The 19,877-nt window shown below is 48.9% G+C and overlaps 1 protein-coding gene across 2 annotated transcripts in view; it reads left to right on the top strand.

Annotated features, from left to right (window-relative positions):
- The window catches only part of GRID2IP (Grid2 interacting protein), a 61,349-nt gene that overhangs the window by 31,367 nt on the left and 10,105 nt on the right, over positions 1 to 19,877 (top strand). For both annotated transcript variants that reach the window (XM_088656865.1, XM_088656864.1), the window contains 11 exons: positions 801 to 984; positions 2,477 to 2,631; positions 5,998 to 6,099; positions 6,976 to 7,073; positions 7,188 to 7,305; positions 8,656 to 8,984; positions 10,685 to 11,125; positions 12,082 to 12,169; positions 13,898 to 13,987; positions 14,766 to 14,962; positions 16,691 to 16,846. In XM_088656865.1, the coding sequence (XP_088512991.1) occupies positions 801 to 984; positions 2,477 to 2,631; positions 5,998 to 6,099; positions 6,976 to 7,073; positions 7,188 to 7,305; positions 8,656 to 8,984; positions 10,685 to 11,125; positions 12,082 to 12,169; positions 13,898 to 13,987; positions 14,766 to 14,962; positions 16,691 to 16,846 (1,958 nt within the window). The remainder of the gene's footprint in view (positions 1 to 800; positions 985 to 2,476; positions 2,632 to 5,997; positions 6,100 to 6,975; positions 7,074 to 7,187; positions 7,306 to 8,655; positions 8,985 to 10,684; positions 11,126 to 12,081; positions 12,170 to 13,897; positions 13,988 to 14,765; positions 14,963 to 16,690; positions 16,847 to 19,877) is intronic.

Below are 19,877 nucleotides of genomic sequence, written 5' to 3'. Positions count from 1 at the left end.
CCCCTGAATGGGACGGACTCATGAGTAAACTCGTGCACATCATGGTGGAAGTGGCGCTGTCATTTGTATGACTCCTGTGTATGGGAAGTATAGGGTGATAAGTCACTTTGATAGGTCTATGGCAGGCATCCCCAAACTTCAGCCCTCCAGATGTTTTGGACTACAATTCCCATCATCCCTGACCACTGGTCCTGTTAGCTAGGGATCATGGGAGTTGTAGGCCAAAACATATGGAGGGCCGCAGTTTGGGGATGCTTGGTCTATGGGAAGGGCCGTAGCTCAGTGGTAGAGCACCTGCTTTGCTTTCAGAAGGTCCTAGGTTCAATCCTCAGCACCTCCAGGTAGGGCTGGGAAAATATATGAAATCTTGAAGGGTTGCTGCCCGTCATTGTAGATAGTACTGAGGTAGATGGACCAGGGTCTGAGTCAGGAAAAGGAGGTTTCCTGTGCCCTTATAATTTGGCCCTTTATCCAAAACCATGAGAACTAGAATCTTATTTTTAGGGAAAGGGCTCTATCTCAATGCTAGAGCACCCTGACAATACTCAGCTGGATGGACCCAAGGGTCTGACTCAGTATAAGGCAGCTTCCTCTCTTCCTACCACATTGAGGGGCAATGCACAGACTTGCACAGTCAAAATGAGAGGGAAAAGGCTGCATTTATTGTGCAACACCTCCCCCAAAACCCCTTGCTTATGCTGAAAGGTCACTGGGGGGTTCATACCCTGATCTCCCACCTTGGCTCAAAGGCACACCTGCCTCTTTTCCTGCTTTACCATGATTTATCCATTTACGTGCAGACGGCGAGTCATCGGAGAGCCCCAACTCCTCCTCGGCACTCACCTCCTTGCAGTGGGTTGCTGAGATCCTGCCCTCCAGCATCAAGATCCAAGGGAGGACCTTCCACCAGCAGCTGGAACATCTGCTTACACCACCAGAGCGCTACACAATCTGCAAAGCACTGGAGAGTTTCTTCCAGCACAGGTAGCCTGCTGGTTATTCCCTCCATTCATTTCTGAGTGGGGCATCCAAAGCCCTGTTAGGACCTGCAGCAGCATCCATTTACTATATGTTCTCTGTTACATGAGTCCTGCATCCGGGCCTAGTGTGGTTCTTGTAGAACCAACACTTTTGACAGCTGGGTGCACACAATTCCTTTCATCAGGAGCCAGGGGCCTGCAGTTCAAGGCTAGCACCAGGAGCTGCTGGGTGGGTCTCCACCACCAGCAGAGATATGTCATTAAGAAAATGTCCCACTTCTGACACCATGTGCCAGCAAGTGGGCTAAGGCAGGTCTGACTAGCCCTGATGCCTTATTGCAACTTACCTAATTCCAAGCAGAGCTGTCTCTTCCTGATAGCTCTATCTAGCTCAGAGCTTTCCAAACTTTTCATGCTGGTGACACACTTTTTAGACAGACATCATTTTGTGACGCAGTAATTCAGTTTTACTAGCAAACCAGAGGTTAAACTAACCGCTTTCTAGCCCCGGAAGGCACTTGGGCAGTGTTCATTTGACACACCTACACACTGCAGCCAACATACTAACGTGTTGCGACACACAGTTTGGAAAGCTCTGATCTAGCAAGGCAGAACTTAAATCTTCCCACAGAAAGATGGGAGGCATCTTTGAATTCTCAAGTGCCTTCAGTAGTGTCAGGGAGTTGTTGCGGCTACTCCCGAGTAAAGACGCTCCAGTCCGTTGTGTCTTTAAAGGTTTTATTGTGCATGCTATTTACAGTGCAGAGATAGCAGAAAACATGACCGCCTAGTCACTCTCAGAACCCGGCAATGGCGTCTGTCGGCTTCGGGGCCAGCATAATAAACCTGGGCACCCCAAAATGCTGCCCCTTTGCCCTGCGTTTGGGCACATGCCTCAATTTGGGCACCGGAAGGAGTGGTGTCCCTTCTTCCCCTTGCTGGCTGGGCTCCGACGCCTCCCTGAGCCGTCCCTCCTCCCCTAGATGGTCAGAGTGGTGCAGGGGCTCCGATATGTCGCTGAGCCCTTCTTCCACCTTCGGTTCCCCAAAGTATTGCCAGGGCTCTGAAGCCTCGCTGAGCCTCCCCCCTTCCATTCCACTTTCCCCTGACCTGCTGCTAGTGCTGTCGTTGGGCGAAGTGCTGGTCAGGATGATGGGGGGGGGAGGCCCCTGACAAGCATAGCTGCCAAGTTTTCCCTTTTCTCGTGAGGAAGCCTATTCAGCATAATGGAAAATCCCTTAAAAAAAGGGATAACTTGGCAGCTATGCTGACAAGTAGCAAGCTGACAAAAGTGAGGCTTTCTTGCTGGCAAGGAGGACAAGCAATGTGGGAAGCCTCACCTACCTAATTTGTGCCAGTCAGATTTGCTTTTAAAGGCAACAAGGGCAGGAGAGGTCAAGAGACCAGGGCATCTCCTGGGGCCGCCAAAGAACATTGCACCCTATTTTCCAGCTCTCCCCAAAATCACTGTTGTATTTTCTCTTCTCCGCCCCCAGGAACATAGACACCCTCATAGTGGACGTCTACCCAGTCCTGGACACCCCCTCCAAGCAGGTCATCTGGCAGTTCATCTACCAGCTGCTGACATACGAGGAGCAGGAGCACTGTCAGCAGAAGATCACCAGGTTCCTTGGCTACAAATCAGTGGCAGGTGAGCAGCCAGCACCTGGTAGGGAGGAGCACCTGTGGGTGGCGCTGCTCAGGAGCTCGAGTGTCTGTCTCAAGCCAAACATATGCAGAGTGCATTTGCCCCGGAGTGCCGGTCACCAAGGATCACAAGCCAGGAGAGGGCCTGGGCAGAGCCTGCTTTTGAGTTTCCCAGTGGGGCATCTGGTTGGTTACAGTGAGAACAGGATGCTGAGCTTTGATGGAACCCCCCTAGGGCCTGATCCAGCAAGCAGGTGCTTCTTACGTTGTCATGTTCAAGATAGCAATTGGTGAGAAGTTCTTTTTTGCCTGCACTTTAATGGGAAGCTACCTAATTTGCACTTCTCGGAATGAGATATAAACCAAAACAGCTGTTCCAGATGGAGCTGCTTTTGGCATGAAATGCTTAAATTTACTTTTCTTTCACTTTTCAGACTTTAGTTGGATGGTTTTTGAGCCTGCTTTGTATTATAGTATTGGGTTTGTCTGTTTTTTAGTTTTGTTATTGATGACTTGCAGCTATTTTTAGTACCTTCTGTTAGATTTACGACTGTGTAAATAACATTGAGACCACTTGGGATGAAATGCCCCATATAAAGACAATGGGGTTGTGCCCAGCATTAGTCATTCTTATAGTAGACCCATTGAAATCGGTGAGTGTGATTTAACTTAGGTGTATTCATTTCCATGGGACTAATGCTGATTAAAACTTAGTTGGACACAATCCACAGAAAACAAGTGTATTCCAGTCATACAGGATTGACATCCATCTATATCTCTGCATCCAGGCAAGCAAGAGGCATTATCACAGCGCTGGGCACATTCCAACCTAGCAAAAGTGCTCAGGGAGGGTGCAGAGCAGGGCCACCAAGGGGAATGGCCTGGGAAGAGTCCTGAGGGCCAGACAGAAAGGTGTGAAGGGCTGCATTTGTTAAGGAATCCAGCCAGCTCGTAAAAAGATCAGCCTGCCAAGCTCTCTTTTGGGAAAGTGTCCTTGCTACAGAGCAGCAGCGGTGGTGGTGTGTGGGTATTAACGCATCACCCGAGTTCCTGCCGTGAAGGGTCCACCCCACCTCCTTCCTGCACTGTTGCTCTCTCCAGTTGCCGTGGCAACCTCGGCACCAGCTGTGTGTTTTAGGGGATTGTGGGCATTAGATCCCCAGCAGGGTAAATTTAGAATGAAAGGTCTTAATCTTCAGCTTTGGGGAATGGTTATTTGCGAGCAAATGCCCGTGTTTGTGGCAATGAGATTATTTTTACACCAGGGAGCAGCTCAAACGCCGCCGAGGCCAAAGGAGAGAGGGCACTTTGGAAGAGCAGGCGCCCGAGAGAATGTGTGTAAACACACCAGCCCTGCCACAAATAGCAAAAGCAGTTATGAGGAAGATCATGGGAACCTGCTTTAGACTGACTCAGTATTGTCTACACTGACTGGCAGGGACTCTCCAGGGATTCAGCCAGGGAGCATTTCCCACCCTTACCTGGAAACAACAACAACAACAACAACAACAACAACAACAACAACAACAACAACAACACACTAAATAACTTCCTTAGACAGGGCTGCCTTCAGATGTCTTCTGAAGGTTAAATATAACCTTTGTCAGGATTTGAACCTGGGATCTTCTTCATGCAAAGTAGGTGTTCCATCACTGAGCTACAGCCCTTCCAGGAACAGCTCCTATAGTCTTGGAATGAATGAATGGGTGCAGAGTTTGACCAGAAACCCCCCCAGTGTGGCTGTGCTGGATGTAACCATAGCCGGCTGGGAGCTGCTGAAGCCCCCCCCCCCCCGGATTCTATTTCCATGCCCTTGCCCTAAATGTTACTTATGTCATTTATAACTCATGCTTCCTCCAGGGAGTTGATAAGAAGAGAACCAGGATGAGGGCCTTCTCCGTAGTGGCACCCTCCCTGTGGAACGCCCTCCCAGTGAGAGCCAGTGTGATGTAGTGGTTAAGAGTGGTAGTTTCGTAATCTGGTGAACCGGGTTTGCATCTCCGCTCCTCCACATACAGCTGCTGGGTGACCTTGGGCTAGTCACACTTCTCTGAAGTCTCTCAGCCCCACTCACCTCACAGAGTGTTTGTTGTGGGGGAGGAAGGGAAAGGAGAATGTTAGCTGCTTTGAGACTCCTTTGGGTAGTGATAAAGCGGGATATCAAATCCAAACTCCTCCTCCTCCTCCTCCTCCTCCTCCTCCTCCTCCTCCTCCTCCTCCTCCTCCTCCTCCTATCAGATGTCAAGGGAAAAGATAGCTATACAACTTTTAGAATGCATCTGAAGGCAGCCCTGTATGGGGAAGTTTTTAATGTTGGATGTTTTATGATGCTTTTATATTTGTTGGAAGCCACCGGGAGAGGCTTGGGCAACCCAGGCAGATGGGTGGGGTACAAATACCGGTAATAAAATAGTTGCTGTTGTTATGAAGGGCCCTGCAGTGCTGGATCTCACGGGGGGGGGGGGCTGTTTAGTCCATCAACCTGTTCTCACAGTGGCCAACCGGATTCCTCTTCTGGGAAACCTGCAAGCAGGACCTTGGGTGCAACAGCAACACTCCCCACTAATGATTCCTTGCAAGTTATATGGGGAGGCATCCCGCCTCTGTTACTGGAGGTCATACACAGCCATTGTGGCTACTAGCTGCTGATAGCCTTATCCTCCATGCATTTGTTATCGCTGGATGTCCTCATGGTTCAGAAAAGAGCAACCCCAATGACTCCCCTTTGAGGAAAGATGGAAGCATCTGGGGCTGACAAAGGGCTCCTCCACACTTCCGCTTGTGGTTTTCTCTCTGTCGCACTCCGTTCCCAGGGAAAATCTACTCTTTAGCTCCAAATCAGAACAAACAGCAATCTATAGAACACTCGTATTGCCGTCTGCTCTGATTGAGCACTGAAGAGCAGTTTTCTCTGGGGGGAAACAACTGGACCAGAGGAAGTGTGGATGAACCCTGAGAGGAAACTTATACAATTAGGCATGATTTGGAGAAAGTGGATAGAGAAAAGCTTCTCTCTCTCTCTCTCTCTCTCTCTCTCTCTCTCTCTCTCTCTCTCTCTCTCTCTCTCTCTCTCATAACATTACAACTCATGACCATCACTGCCTCCTGTGGAAGGGAGTTCCATAGTTTAATTATGCGCTGCATGAAGAAGGACTTTCTTTTATGTCTTGAATCTTCCAACGTTCAGCTTCACTGGATGCGCATGACTTCTAGCATTGCAACGGATGGAGACAAAAATCATCTATGTGGTGTATGATTTGATAAGCTTCTCTCGTGCCTCCTCTTACTCTCCTTCAATCGGGACTGTAAGGTCCCAAACACTGCAGCCTTGGGCATCTCTCAGGCAGTTCCACTTCTTTTTCATCAGCAGTTGAGACAGAGGCAGAGGATCGGCATCGCAGCTCCATGCGGGGGGCCTCAGCATGCCGGGAAAGTGTCCCCACCCACAGTCCTGAGGGCAGTGGAGCTGCAGGTAGGTCACACTCTGTGTGTTATCAGAAGATTGTCTTTCTGTTCCTTCCCACTTGCGACTAGCTCCACTCACCCAGCTGAGATGCAGGCGGTTGGGATGGTGGAGAAATCTGATTCAGTTCTCATTCAGAGGTGAATCTATCAAATTCTCACTTTCCGAAACAATATGAAAGCTGAAGCTCGGCCCTCCTTTGAAATTCACAAATTTTGCAATGCCGTTTTCCGTCCAAGAAACGTCTATAAATATGCATGTACAAAGGTAAAGTGCGCCCAAATGTGCATATATTAGTGAAAACAATGCAACAAGACTGTATTACATTAAGGGAAATTGCTTGCAAAAATGCGTACCTGAATCAAAACTGCAAAAAAGTGTTTATTAGGAGAAATTTGCACTGATGAATTTTCATGATGATTAAACAACAAAGGCACTTCTTCCTTTGTGGGGAAGGGTGTGGCCAGGGGAGAGTTCTGAGGGCCAGACAGAGATCCCTGGAGGGCCACATCCACCTCCTCCTATAAGTTCCCCAGTCCTGCTCTACATTGTGACAAGAGATTTTGGGACATGCCTTGGAATGCACAGTGGCTCTTGAGTGGCTTCAGAAGATGAGGTTCCTTGGGTGTTTGGCCATGGTGCAACAAGGATAGTGTAGCTGTGGAGAAGAACTGGTGGCCAGCTTCCTCCTTCATAGCCTGGATGTTGCCTTGCAGAACTCAGCTGGGCACTAGGATGGGGACAAAACTAGGATATGTTGGCTCTGCCTGCCATTGGTTCTGGCTTCGCCTGTGCCCCTGCTTTCCACTCTACCAGTCCCAATTGGTCCCCGGCCACCTCTGGCAGCTTCTGCCCCTGCTGCCTCTCCATTTCTCTTCCCATCAGGTCCCAGCGAAGCCTCCGAGGTGCCAGTCCGCTTGGCTGCAGGGGAGAGGCAAGCGGGGGATGGGACTTCCCTTCCAGAGACGCCCAACCCCAAAATGGTGAGTTCTGGGTCCGGCTTATGGAAGATGAAGCTAGTGAGGAGGGGTGGGAGGTCGGCCCGGGCAGGCAGCTGAGCGCACAGGGACTCCTTCCTTCCCTCTGCTCTTTTTCAGATGTCTGCTGTCTATGCAGAACTGGAAACCAGGCTGACCACTGGCTTTGGAGGGAAGCTGGGCAACTTAGCCATGCACAGGACATCACCTCCCATCCCAGAGCAAGGAAACCCAGCAGGTGAAAATATACTCCCCACCCCCCTCGCCTTGCTCTCGTGTCTTGGCTAGGCAGCAGAAGCAACTTGTGAATTTGTGATGGTGTACATAACGCATCACAAAAGTCAGAGGACCGGTTCATGCTGGGACAACTCCACCCATATACAGGTGAAACTCGAAAAATTAGAATATCGTCGAAAAGTGCATTTATTTCAGTAATGCAACTTTATTATTTTTTCTTTTTCTTTTAATTTTTACAAATGCTTTCTTTTGGAAATTCCACAGTAATAAAACAAATAGTTACAATAATACAAAAATAAACATCGCTATTACGGTACATTTCATTAATTACATTCCATTTATAATTGACCCACCTAACGACAAATAATTACAATTACAACAAAGAAAAGGCTCGACATATCCTGCTTTGCATGTCATGCATCTATCTCATATATTGGTTTCACCTTTTAAGTTGCATTACTGAAATAAATGCACTTTTTGACGATATTCTAATTTTCCGAGTTTCACCTGTAGTTTTCAGATCAAGGGAAGCGATAATACCACTCTATTCAACTGGTTGGTCAGATCCCACCTGGAGCCCTGTGTCCTGTTCTGGGCACCCCAGTTTAAGAAGGATATTGACAAGCTGGAAGGAGGAGTGCAAAGGAGGATGACCAAGATGATCAAGGGTCTGGAAACAAACCCTTGTGAGGAACAGTTAAGGGAACTGAGTGTGTCTTTCTGCAGCTCCAAAGGGGAGGACAGATGTACACAAAAATCCTGGTGAATTTTCAGGAGCACTTTTAAAAAAAAGCAAACAGATGCAGAAGTATGAGGAGCTCAGCATTGAGTTGGAAGAACAAAAAACCCGAATTGACAGATTCACCCATCCCAACTTGGCACCTAGTTTGCTTGGTTTTTTTTTAAGATGCCACAAGTTATCTGTATGGGATCAACTGGGATGGCTATAGCCATTATTTATTTATTGTATTGCTATCCCACCTTTTCTGTCTCTAAGGTGCTCAAAGTGGTACAAATATTTATTTCCCTCCTCATTTATTCCCCACAACAACCCTGTGAGGTAGGTTAGGCTGAGAGGCAGCGACTGGGCTATGGTCACCCAATGAGCTTTATGTAAAATGGGGATTTGAACTCAGGTCTCCCAGGTTCTAGCCTGACACTCTAACCACTACACTACGCTGTCTCTGCATATTAACTCCCTACTCTGCCTTTGCACTGGTTTGATTCAATTCCAAGGTCTGCACATGTGGACATTCTGCAAACTCAGAGCCATTATTGGCTGCCCCGTCCCCTTTGCAGGGCAAGGCCGAATCCAATGGAACCGCTTTGTTCTCTTTCCAACCCCCTGCAGGTGCACGGAAGTCAGGCCTGAGCATCTCCTGGCAGAACAACCACCCTCCAACCGACCAGCCGTGCTACTACCACTCGCACGGTGGGATCCCCTCCCCCTGCAGCACCGAATCCAACCCCTACGTCAGCCTGGACTGCAGCCCCGCACCGTCCCCGAAGCACGCAGGCTACGCCCTCAGCCCGCTCTCCCGGAGGAAGAAGCTCTTCACCTTCTCCCGCCCGCCACGCAGCCGGGATACGGACCGCTTTCTGGACGCTCTGAGTGAGCAGCTGGGGCACCGGATCACCATCGTGGATGACTTCCTCACGCCCGAGAATGACTACGAGGAGGTGGGAGAGAGAGGGTGGCGCTTTGCTTCTCCGGTAAAAAGTTCCAGGGGGAAGCTTCCTTGGCAAGTCTTCACCCTCTGACCAGGAACCTTGCCCCCTCCCACCCACCCCTGCACCCAGCAATTTGGATGGTGTAGGTGGGGAATGCCAAAAAATGGTGGAATGGGCATCCCATAATGCTTCAACCTGTGGACAAAACCAGGGCGATGCCCGGGGGCATTGTGGTTTGGTGCATATAGGACATAGGGTGAAGACCCATGGAATAAATTTAAGTACAGTTTGCATATGCTAATTCAGTGTTTCTCAACCTTTTTTGGGCCAAGGCACACTTGTTCCATGAAAAAAATCACGAGGCACACCACCATTAAAAAAGTTTTAAAAATTAACTATGTGCCGCCCTATATTGACTATATAATTATGACTGTAAGAAACACTTGCCAATTGCTGTGTTGGTTGCAATCTCCTGTAATAAGGCTTCACAAGCCGCTGATTTCTCTGCCAGCACAATCCTTTGCTCAGCAAGTTTCAGGTTGAGCTCATCCAGCCAGCTTCTTTAAGTTTGTCTAAAACCACCCTCCCGTGGTGGTGGCTGTTGAGAGCTGCGCTCGCCCCGCGTTGTGACCCGGCCGGCTTCCTTTCCGGTGGGTCAGTGCTGGTTATTGGCAGCCGCCAGGCACGTGACAATGCAAATCACCCTTCTTGTCACCGCACGTCGCGGCACACCAGCCAGCGTCTCGCGGCACACTAGTGTGCCGTGGAACAGCGGTTGAGAAACGCTGTGCTAATTTATATGCATTGAGGCCTCATGATGAGTGAAGGCTGGTAACTGGTGTCACAACAACAACAACAACAACAACAACAACAACAATTTCAATTTATATCCTGCTCTTACTCCCAAAGGTTCCCAGGACAGCAAGCATATCAGCAACAATATTGTTGATTGATATTGATTGCAGGGGGGTTGGGCTAGATGATCCTTTGGGTCCCTTCCAACCCTACAGAGTACAGACCATCTTCAAGGGCAGCCCCACACACAGTGCAATGCAGTAACTCAGACAGGATGCCACCAGAGCACGGGCACCCGAGGCCAGGCTAGCCTTGTAAGCAAGTTTGTTTTTACAATGAAGCGCCCCTCCCACCAGCCAACGAAGGGAGGTGCAGGAGATACAGGGCCCAGTACAAATGGTGCGGGCCTCTGTCCCCCTGTGCCAGCCCTTAACAATGCCAATGGCATCCTTTTGCATCTTGGGAAAGGCATCTTCTGGTGCTCTTGAGATGCTCCATCTATTTATTTATTGCATAGAATTTATACACTGTTTGATTAGTTTTTTTTAAAACAAGAAAATCATCAGTAAGAACAACTCTGTAAAACACTCAGAGGATAATAAATAAACTGAAAGCAACACCAGCATTCTCCACCTCTGGTTAGGTTTGTCTAAACCAGGCATCCCCAAACGGCGGCCCTCCAGATGTTTTGGCCTACAACTCCCATGATCCCTAGCTAACAGGGCCAGTGGTCAGGGATGATGGGAATTGTAGTCCAAAACATCTGGAGGGCCGAAGTTTGGGGATGCCTGGTCTAAACTGTAGTCTTTTCAAAAGGTGCCGAAAGGGGAACAGAGAAGGTTCCTGCCTGACATCCATCAGCAGGGAGTTCCAGAGTGCTTTGGCCATCTATTCTCTCGTCTTTCTCTCCCCAGATGAGTTTCCACGACGACCAGGGCAGCTACGTCACCAATGACATGAGCAGCGCCAGCGAGTACCTGAGCAGCAGCGAAGGCAGCTCCTTGACCTACTCCACCTTGTCCGATCACATCCCTCCGCCCCCCATCAGCCCACCCCCACTCCCGCCTCCGCTGCACTTCCACGAGCCCAAAGAGGAGCACCGGAGCACGGAGGCTGTGAAGAAGACTCCCTCCCCCTCCTTTTCCTCCTCTTCCACCCCCCACCCCAAGCCCCCAGACAGCCACTCTCAGCAAGCCCCTCTACCCCCTCCCCCTCCCCTGCCCCCTCCGGTCCCCTGTGTTCTTCCTCCAGTGACTCAGAGCATCATTCAGCGCAGGAACGAGTCCAAGCACATGAGCGTCAAGCGACTGCGCTGGGAGCAGGTGGAGAATTCTGAAGGCACCATCTGGGGACAGGTAATGTTGAGGAAGCTCCAGTTCACATTTAAAGGCACATCTCCCCCCATCCCTCCACGTCTACCCACTCAGTTTGCACTCTCTGAAATAATAGACAGACCCAACCACAACCATCCTTTGAGATTTGCTCATCTCTGAATGTTGCGATCCAATTTTTCAGCTGAGTAATGTGTGGAAAAATTCAGAGCACTCCAACTTTTCATATCAAGCGGGCCACAAGAGTAGTTTGCAGACGGTGTTTGTTTGTTTACTTTTGGGGGGCACAAACCTCCACATTTGTAGCTGTGGAGAAGTGCACAATTCAAATTTAAAGCCCTAAACGGCCTAGGTCCAGTATACCTGAAGGAGCGTCTCCTCCCCCAGCGTTCTGCCCGGACACTGAGATCTAGCGCCGAGGGCCTTCTGGCGGTTCCCTCGTTGCGAGAAGCCAAGTTACAGGGAACCAGGCAGAGGGCCTTCTCGGTAGTGGCACCCGCCCTGTGGAATGCCCTCCCATCAGATGTCAAAGAGAAAAACAACTACCAGACTTTTAGAAGACATCTGAAAGCAACCCTGTTTAGGGAAGCTTTTAATGTTTAATAGATTATTGTATTTTAGTATTCTGTTGGAATAATAATTATTATATATAGCAAGAGGCTGGAGCTGTCCTTGTGGTCTGCAAGAGACAGAAACATTGCAGGTAACAAATCACTGTATCAAACCCAAGGGAAGTCTGTCTGGGAAGCTGCTCTCTCCAGCCATCTTCCAGACCCAGATATGATGTTGCTTTAAGTCCCTCTCTGCAGGGGAGGTGTCTCTCTCTCTCTCTCTCTCTCTGTGTGTCCCAGTGGTTGCCCCCAAATTACTAGATAAAAGCCTGCTTGAGCACCATCCAAGTCCCTCTTGTATGCTTCTGATGTGGAAGAAAGAGCATGTTTACTCTCTGGAATCCTTGACTACACCTTTTCCTTGCGCAGCTCGGGGAGGACTCGGACTACGACAAACTGAGCGACATGGTCAAATACCTCAACCTGGAGTTGCATTTTGGAACCCAGAAGCCAGCGAGTGAGTCCTCCATCTGTCTGTCTCTCTCCGCAAGCACCGGCAGCCCTCATCTGCCAGATCCAGCCGGGGGTGGAGGGAGAGAAACAAGAGCCGAGCCAGTCCCGTCTTGGGGAACTTGCCAGAGCCCCCTCTGTGGTCCTGAGATGGGCTCACAATTTGCACAATGGCTGCTTGTGAACCCTTGTCAAACTCTGTCGCTGCCCAATCCCCTTTGGCTGATGACATGGGAGCAGCACGACCATCTCCTTGCCATTGTCTTCTCTCCAAGGGGGTGGTTTTCTCTTTAAGGGGATTGTCTTCCCTCTGTGTTTCAATGGGCGGGGGCTTCCTTTGTTTTCTCTGTCCCATCATCCTGGCATAGCTGCCAAGTTTTCGCTTTTCTCGTGAGGAAGCCTATTCAGCATAAGGGAAAATCCCTGTAAAAAAGGGATAACTTGGCAGCTATGCATCCTGGTGTCTTGTGGATCCTCCCCTCTTGGGTGGGCTGCCAGGCCAAGGCCACCTTCATGTCCTAGAGTCATAGAAGGAGAAGATGTGAGGGTGGCAACCATGGAAAAGCCAGATTCCACACTAGGAATCGTTAGGAAAGGAGCTGGAAATAAAACTGCCAACTTCGTAATGCCATTCTACATATCTGTGGTGCCGACCACACCTGAGATACTGTGTGCAATTCTGGTCTCCTCACCTCAAAAGAGGACATTGCAAAGTTGAGAAAGGTCCAGGAAAGGAAAACCAGAACGATCAAGGGGGTGAATAAGGGATGCAATGCTTGGGACTTTTTAGTTTAGAGAAAAGGTGAGTCGGGGATGACAGGTGGCACTGTGGTCTAAACCACTGAGCCTCATGGGCTTGCTGATCGGAAGGTCAGTGGTTTGAATCCCTGCAATGGGGTGAGCTCCTGTTGCTCTGTTCCAGCTCCTGCCAACCTAGCAGTTCGAAAGCACGCCAGTGCAAGTAAATAAATAGGTACCGCTGCAGCAGGAAGGTAAATGATGTCCCTGTGTGCTCTGGCTTCAGTCACAGTGTCCCGTTGCACCAGAAGTGGTTTAGTCATGCCGGCCACATGACCTGGAAAGCTGTCTGTGGACAAACACCGGCTCCATCGGCCTGAAAGCAAGATGAGTGCTGCACCCCATAGTCACCTTTGACTGGACTTAACTGTCCGGCAGTCCTTTACCTTTACCTTTTACTATTTATAAAATTATGCATGGCATGAATGAGGGGCAGATGTACTCTGAAACTAATGAAGCTTAAGCTTCAGGGCCCTTAATTCTGAAGGAGCCCCAGAAGTTATTTTATTCTGCACTACCTCTCTACTAAGGAGCGGGGGCGCGGGGCGCGGCTAGTGGGGGTACAGCAAAGGCGAAGAGGCTTGGTAGATGAATGAGAGAAGCCAAGTGGACTCTCTTGAGGAAGAAGCACTGAACTCAAGAACCCCAGGTGGAGAAACAGGAAGAAGAGTGGGTGAGCCGTGATAGGACTGGGGTCTGGGATTTCTTGTGTATCTGACGTCTTGTCTTGCCTTTTGCAGCCGAGTGTCCTCCTCCCTCCAGCCGGGGGTGGGCAAGCTCAGGATGGAGCTCAAGGACCCCCCACCCAGCATGCAAACTTCCAGCCCTGCAAGCTCCGTTTGTTTCCATCCCATCCTGATCCCATCCGCTTCTTTTTTTCTCTCTCTTCTCCCGAATCCCTCCGACCCCTGTCCTTATCTCTGATTAAATCTTTCAGTTTCTCTTCCAGAGCCGAGCCCCCTGCCAGAGTCCTTGAAAAAGAAAGATGTGGTTGAGATTCTGTCACACAAAAAGGCCTATAACACATGTAAGTAGCGCCTGGTGAAGGATGCACCAGGTCCAGGGGCCGAGAGGCAGGCAGGTAAACGAGAGAGAGATGTCTGAGCCCACACCAGTTAGGGTCTCTTTTGGCAGGACTCAGGGGCTGGGGCTGGGGACTGTGATATTTTAGGGGTGCCGATCCCCTGAAGCACTGCAAGGCCTTCTGGTGCTCCCCTTGTGGGTTGGGAACATTAAAGGTGCGGAAGAAATGTGTGTGGATTGCGTTTTTAAAGGGAACCAACCTAATTCATGGTTCCCGAACCAAAGCACCACCCACAATACAGTTCTCCCTTGCTTGAATTTTGCAATGCACTTTGCCAACCAAATATATTATACTGTGCCTGTTAGGGTAAAGTGAGCACAAAAATGCATATATTCGTGAAAATAACCAAAATGGGCTGCATATGGGGAAACTGCACGCAAAAACGTGCATATTTCCTGAAACTTCAACATGAATAAGTATTTTCGTGCAGATTTACAAATAAAAAAATAAAGCATGGCCTCTAAGTCCTACACAAAGTAGACCCATTGAAATGAATGAGTCTCAGTTAGCCAGGCCTATTAACTTCAGTGGGCCTACTCTGAGCAGGACTAACACCCTAAAATCCTGGTGTGAAAATGGGGGAGGAGGTAGAAAATGAGAACCTGAGATGGGCAGATTAGCCTGTCGTTTCCATGGGTGCACTTGTGTTCTGGCCCAGCCTGTCGGTTCTGGGTTGGAAATCCTTGGCAGGCCGCCCACCCCGCTCTTCTTCTCTGCCCAGCCATCTTAATTGCCCACCTCAAGCTCTCCCACATCGAGCTGCGCCAAATCCTCTTGACCATGGAGAGCGACCGCCTGGAGGCTTCTCACATCAAGCAGCTGCTGCTCTATGCGCCTGATGCAGAGGAAGTGGAGCAGTACCACAATTACCAGGGCAGCCTCAGCAAACTCAGTGAGCCGGACCAGTTTGTGCTGCAGGTGAGTCCAAGTCAGTGGTTCCCAAATCTTTTCAGGCCCCCTTGGTCCCACAAACGCATCCCCAGTGCCGTCTACCCTATAAAAAGCAGTCTTCAGAATAGCAGTTTGCATGAGCCACTAAGGAAGATAACAACACAATAAAATTCAGAACAGCAACAAACCAATGCACATGGCATTCAAAATCCAGTTCAAACTATTTCGTTTAATTAATGTAACAAAGTGGATGAGATTGATCCAGTGAACCCAGCTTTTCAAAGTCTGATAGTCATTTACCCTTCCAGCACATCCCTGCCACCCCTTTGCCTCTCAGCAACCCCCTAGTTAATCCCACTGCCACCTCCCACGGGGCACTACTGTCCACTTTGGGAACCACTAGTCTAAACCAGGCCTTCCCAAACTTGGGTCTCTAGCTGTTTTTGGACTACAGTTCCCATCACCCTGATCACTGGTCCTGCTAGCTGGGGATGATGGGAGTTGTAGTCCAAAAACAGCTAGAGACCCAAGTTTGGGAAACTCGTCTAAACCAAGGTGCTACACCAAGGCAGGGGAGTTGGCCCAGTGTCGTGGTGAGGAGGGAGAGCGTCAATCTGGCTGCAGGGGGGGGGGGGTTGCTGTGACCCACCAGGCCATGAACGGATTCAGGTCAGGTGTGTAGCTCATCAAAAGACCACGTGAGATTTGTCTGTTCTTCAAAACACACACATGTGAGACACAGGCACACAGATGCTCCTGAGCACTCACCCTGATCTGCTTTCACAAAAGTTGTGTGGAGGTTAAGCCATGCCTGATCTCTATTGAGCACTCATCCTTAATTGTTTGTGGGGAGGTTAAATGACATTGAACATTCGTGCTCATTTGCTTATGGGGTGTTTCCATGTATTTCTGTCAATCCTTTGCTTGTCCCACACTTTTCAATGCATTTCCGCATTATTTCTTAACCACAAAAAGCCAGCCTATTTTTCCCCAGGTAGATTTCTTGCACAAGGGCAGCAGAATGCTTTAATCCACTTCAATTGGCCAAATTGGCACACTGCAAATTACTAACAGTTTGGAGACTCCTGTAAATGCTTTCCAAGCTGGATCTATTCCCTTCTGACATTAAGGTCTGGAGAAGCTCACTGACAAAGAAGGGGGGGATCCCATTCAGTTTGCAGTTAAAGGCCTGTGTCACACTTTCTGAAAGTGTTTTGCAAACCAAAGCACAGCTATCCTTCAAAATTCATACTTCTCTGAATTTTGCAGCCCAGTTTTCCAGCCCAGTAACATGTACTAAAACACATTTGCTATGGTAAAGCCTGCATTAAATGTGTATGTTAGTGAAAATAACATACAAAATCACACTCTATTAAGGAAAACTGCTTTACAAAAATATGTATGTTAGGATAAATTTGCAGATGAATTTTCATGAGGATTTCTGCAAACTAATGTGGAAAACTACACTTAAGATTGGATAAATGAGTAACTGAAATTGATAGATCCTTGCCGGCTTTGAGATAACCAACATATGTTTCTATTAAACACCCATGTCACTTCGTCTGTAAGGAGATGTGGGGAGGGTCAATTGAAAGGAGGGCCAGCTAGCCTTTGGTTCAGGGGCCTGATCTAGCCTCCACCCCAAGCAATTTTTTCTGCCCTGCCCAGACCTCAACAATTTTGGTGGTAGCGAAAAGAGATGGTGGAATAAAGTGGGGACTCCCCTCCCTGTTCCCTGCCTCCTTCCTCTTCCAGATGCTTTTGGTACCCGACTACAAAACCCGTCTGCGCAGCCTCCACTTCAAGACCACCCTGCCGGAGAAGATGGAGGAGCTCACAGCCAGCTATGAGTGCATCTACAACGCCTCCCTGGAGCTGAAGAACAGCAAGAAGCTGGCCAAGATCTTAGAGGTCAGGAGAGTTGGTTTCGCTGCTAGTGTGCACCACCAGGGGGCAGCCACTTCCCACTCAGCCAGAGTTTGGTGGCTCCTTCCCTCCTTCCTTCCCTCCCTCCCTCCCTCCCTCCCTCCTGGTTTCAGGGGTGGCAGGGCTTCACAACTCTAGGCATTTAGAATGCAAACAGGCAAACTCACTTCTTCCCGGGCATTTTAATTACTCCAGAATGGTCCACCCATGTTTTCCCAATGCTTCTCTTGAGAAAACTGCCAAAGGAATGGAACAGAAGCACAACCCTGGAGCAATTTTTTCCCTTCTTTTTTTGCAAAGGACTGCTCCTTGACATGGGAAGAGAAAAAAATGCAGTCTAAAATGCCCCTTTCTTTTCAGCTGAGCTCTGCCGGGATGCAGGTGCAGCCAGGGAGCCTTTGGCTAGCATGCACTCTCCTTCCCCAACTCCCCACCCAGCCCACTTTCTAAAATAAAAATAAAAATCTCTATCTTATGTGCCAGAGGAAAGACTGTAGCTCAGTGGTAGAGCAGCTGTTTCACATACAGAAGGTCCCAGGTTCAATCCCCAGCAGGACCTCCAGGTAGGACCTGCGGGGAATATATCCCACCTGAGACCCTGGCGAGCCACTGCCAGCCAGTGCAGACAATACTGAGCTAGATGGTACATGGTCTGACCAAGTACGGTATGTGGCAGCTTCCAATGTTCCTCCTCCACTCTCAGAGGCTCAGGGGGTGGCAGTCCGGGAGAGGGCCTTCTCTATGGTGGCCCCTTAAGTTGTGGAACTCCCTCTCTACAAAGGTATGCCTGGCACTTTCATTACACAATCCTGAGGATGCGCCTCTTTACCCTGGCTTTTGACACTGAAAGCATATGTTTTTAGGATACGCCTTATTTTTAGGTTTGTAAGTAGCTTCAAATTGTTTTTAATATGGAGGTTTTTTTATAATATATATCTTTACTGAATTTCCTTTTTTATATATAAATTAACTTCAAATTGAATAATTACATTGTTTCATGTATTGACTTCCCACCCAAACCTCCACAGCGTTTTTGTTCAAGACCTTTTCTACTGCATTATATAGCAAACTCTATTACAGAAACCCATCTCATACAATTACTTTATCGTTTTTCTTCCGCCGCTCCTATCTCAAATCCTGCCTGCGATTTCATTTGACTGGTTTATTTCCCCATTCCCCCAAATAGTTCACAAAAGGCCTCCATTCTACTATAAAAAGTTCAATATTTCAATCTCTTAATGTTGCCGTCAACTTTGCCATTTCCACATAGTCCGATACATTAAAGTTTTTAATATAGTATTTTAATGCTGCAGCGTGTAACCCATTCTGGAACCTTTGGGTGAAGGCTGGGCAATAAATAACTAAATAATGTTTCTTATTTAAAACTGCCCAATTTGCTGGCCATCAGCACCCCTGCTCCTAACAATTTTCTCTTCTCCAAATCCTCACTTCCCCAAGCTGTTTTCCTTTCACGGTGACCGGCTGTTTGTTCACCTGTAGCGTGTAGTCTGCCCCCCAAGGGAGAAAAAGAGACCAGAGGACACTGGCGGGTTCCCAAACGATTCTTCACACCCACTGATGAGGCCACAAATCACGCCTGGTTAACAGCACAGCGTCCTCAGCCGGCTGTTGATTAACCCAGAAGTTATGTTCGAGACGTGGCATGCGCTGGGTTCTCGTCCCATCTCCATCTTGGTCTGCCCTTGGGACTCCTGGAGACATAAAGCTCATCTTTGACCCAAGGGAGGGGTTAGAAACTCACACAAATCCAGGGAGTGTTGGGGCAACAGCGCAGTGAACGGGAGGAGACCAGAGGCAGAGGTCTTTTCCTCTAGGTCTCTTCCCAGCCTTCCTTAACTTAATAATAATAATCATTTTATTATTTGTACCCTGACCATCTGATTGGGTTGTCCCAGCTGCTCTGGGCAGCTTCCAACATATATAAAAACATAATAAAACATTACACATGAAAAGCTTCCTCATGCAGGGCTGCCTTCATATGTCTTCTAAAGGTTATATCTGCTTGACATCTGTTGGGAGGGTGTTCCACAGGGTGGGTGCCACTACCGAGAAGGCCCTCTGCCTGGTCTCCTGTAGCTTCACTTCTTGCAGTGAGGGAACTGCCAGAAGGCCCCCAGTGCTGGATCTCAATGTCTGGGCTGAATGATGCAGGTGAAGATGCTCCTTCAAGAGGCAACATGATAGAAATTTATAAAATTTTACTTGGTCCGGAGAAAGCAGAGAGAGAAAAGTTGTTCTCCCTCTCTCTTAACACTGGAACCATAGCTGCCAAGTTTTCCCTTTTCTCGCGAGGAAGCCTATTCAGCATAAGGGAAAATCCCTTTAAAAAAGGGATAACTTGGCAGCTATGACTGGAACTCATAATTCTATAAGAATTTTATGCATACAGGACTATTGAACCATAGCTGTGGATCGTGGGTGAAGAAAAAATATGGCAGGGTTCTGCTCCACCTTGCCCTGGTGGACAGCAAGAGCTGTTCAACAGTCAAACGAACTCCCATGGTAGAAACCTTCATTGGAGGTTTCTAAGCAGAGGTTGGATGACCACCTGCCAGGGATTCTTCAGCTATGAATCCTGCATTGCAGGGGGTTGGACGAGATGACCCTTGGAGTCCCTTCCAAGTCTACAATTCTGTGACCAGCTTCCCCTGAACAAATTCTTGGTGGGATTTAACATGTTTCGTGCTGCAGGGAAATCTATCTGGGGGTGGACTGGAAGGTGATCCAAGCAGCTAGTGTGTTTTCAGCTCCTTGTGTAGCAGAAGTCAGTTCAACTTGTGAAAACAATGAAGATGCATTGTGCAGAATTGGACCTCGGTCTTGTGTAGAGACCACCCTTTGCCAACCTGATTTCCTCCCAGTGGTTTGGACTACAACTCCCATCAGCCCCAGCCAGCATGACTCTGGGTTGCTGGGAGTTGTAGTCTGAAGTGTTTGAAGGCCACCATGTTGTGGGAGGTCCTACCTTGGGGTTGGGAAGAGAGGAGGCCCCTTT

Source organism: Zootoca vivipara, chromosome 13 (assembly GCF_965207765.1).
Source record: "Zootoca vivipara chromosome 13, rZooViv2.hap1.1, whole genome shotgun sequence".
NCBI lineage: Eukaryota > Metazoa > Chordata > Lepidosauria > Squamata > Lacertidae > Zootoca > Zootoca vivipara.
Note: the sequence above shows the minus strand (reverse complement) of the source record. Positions and strands in the feature narration are given on the sequence as shown.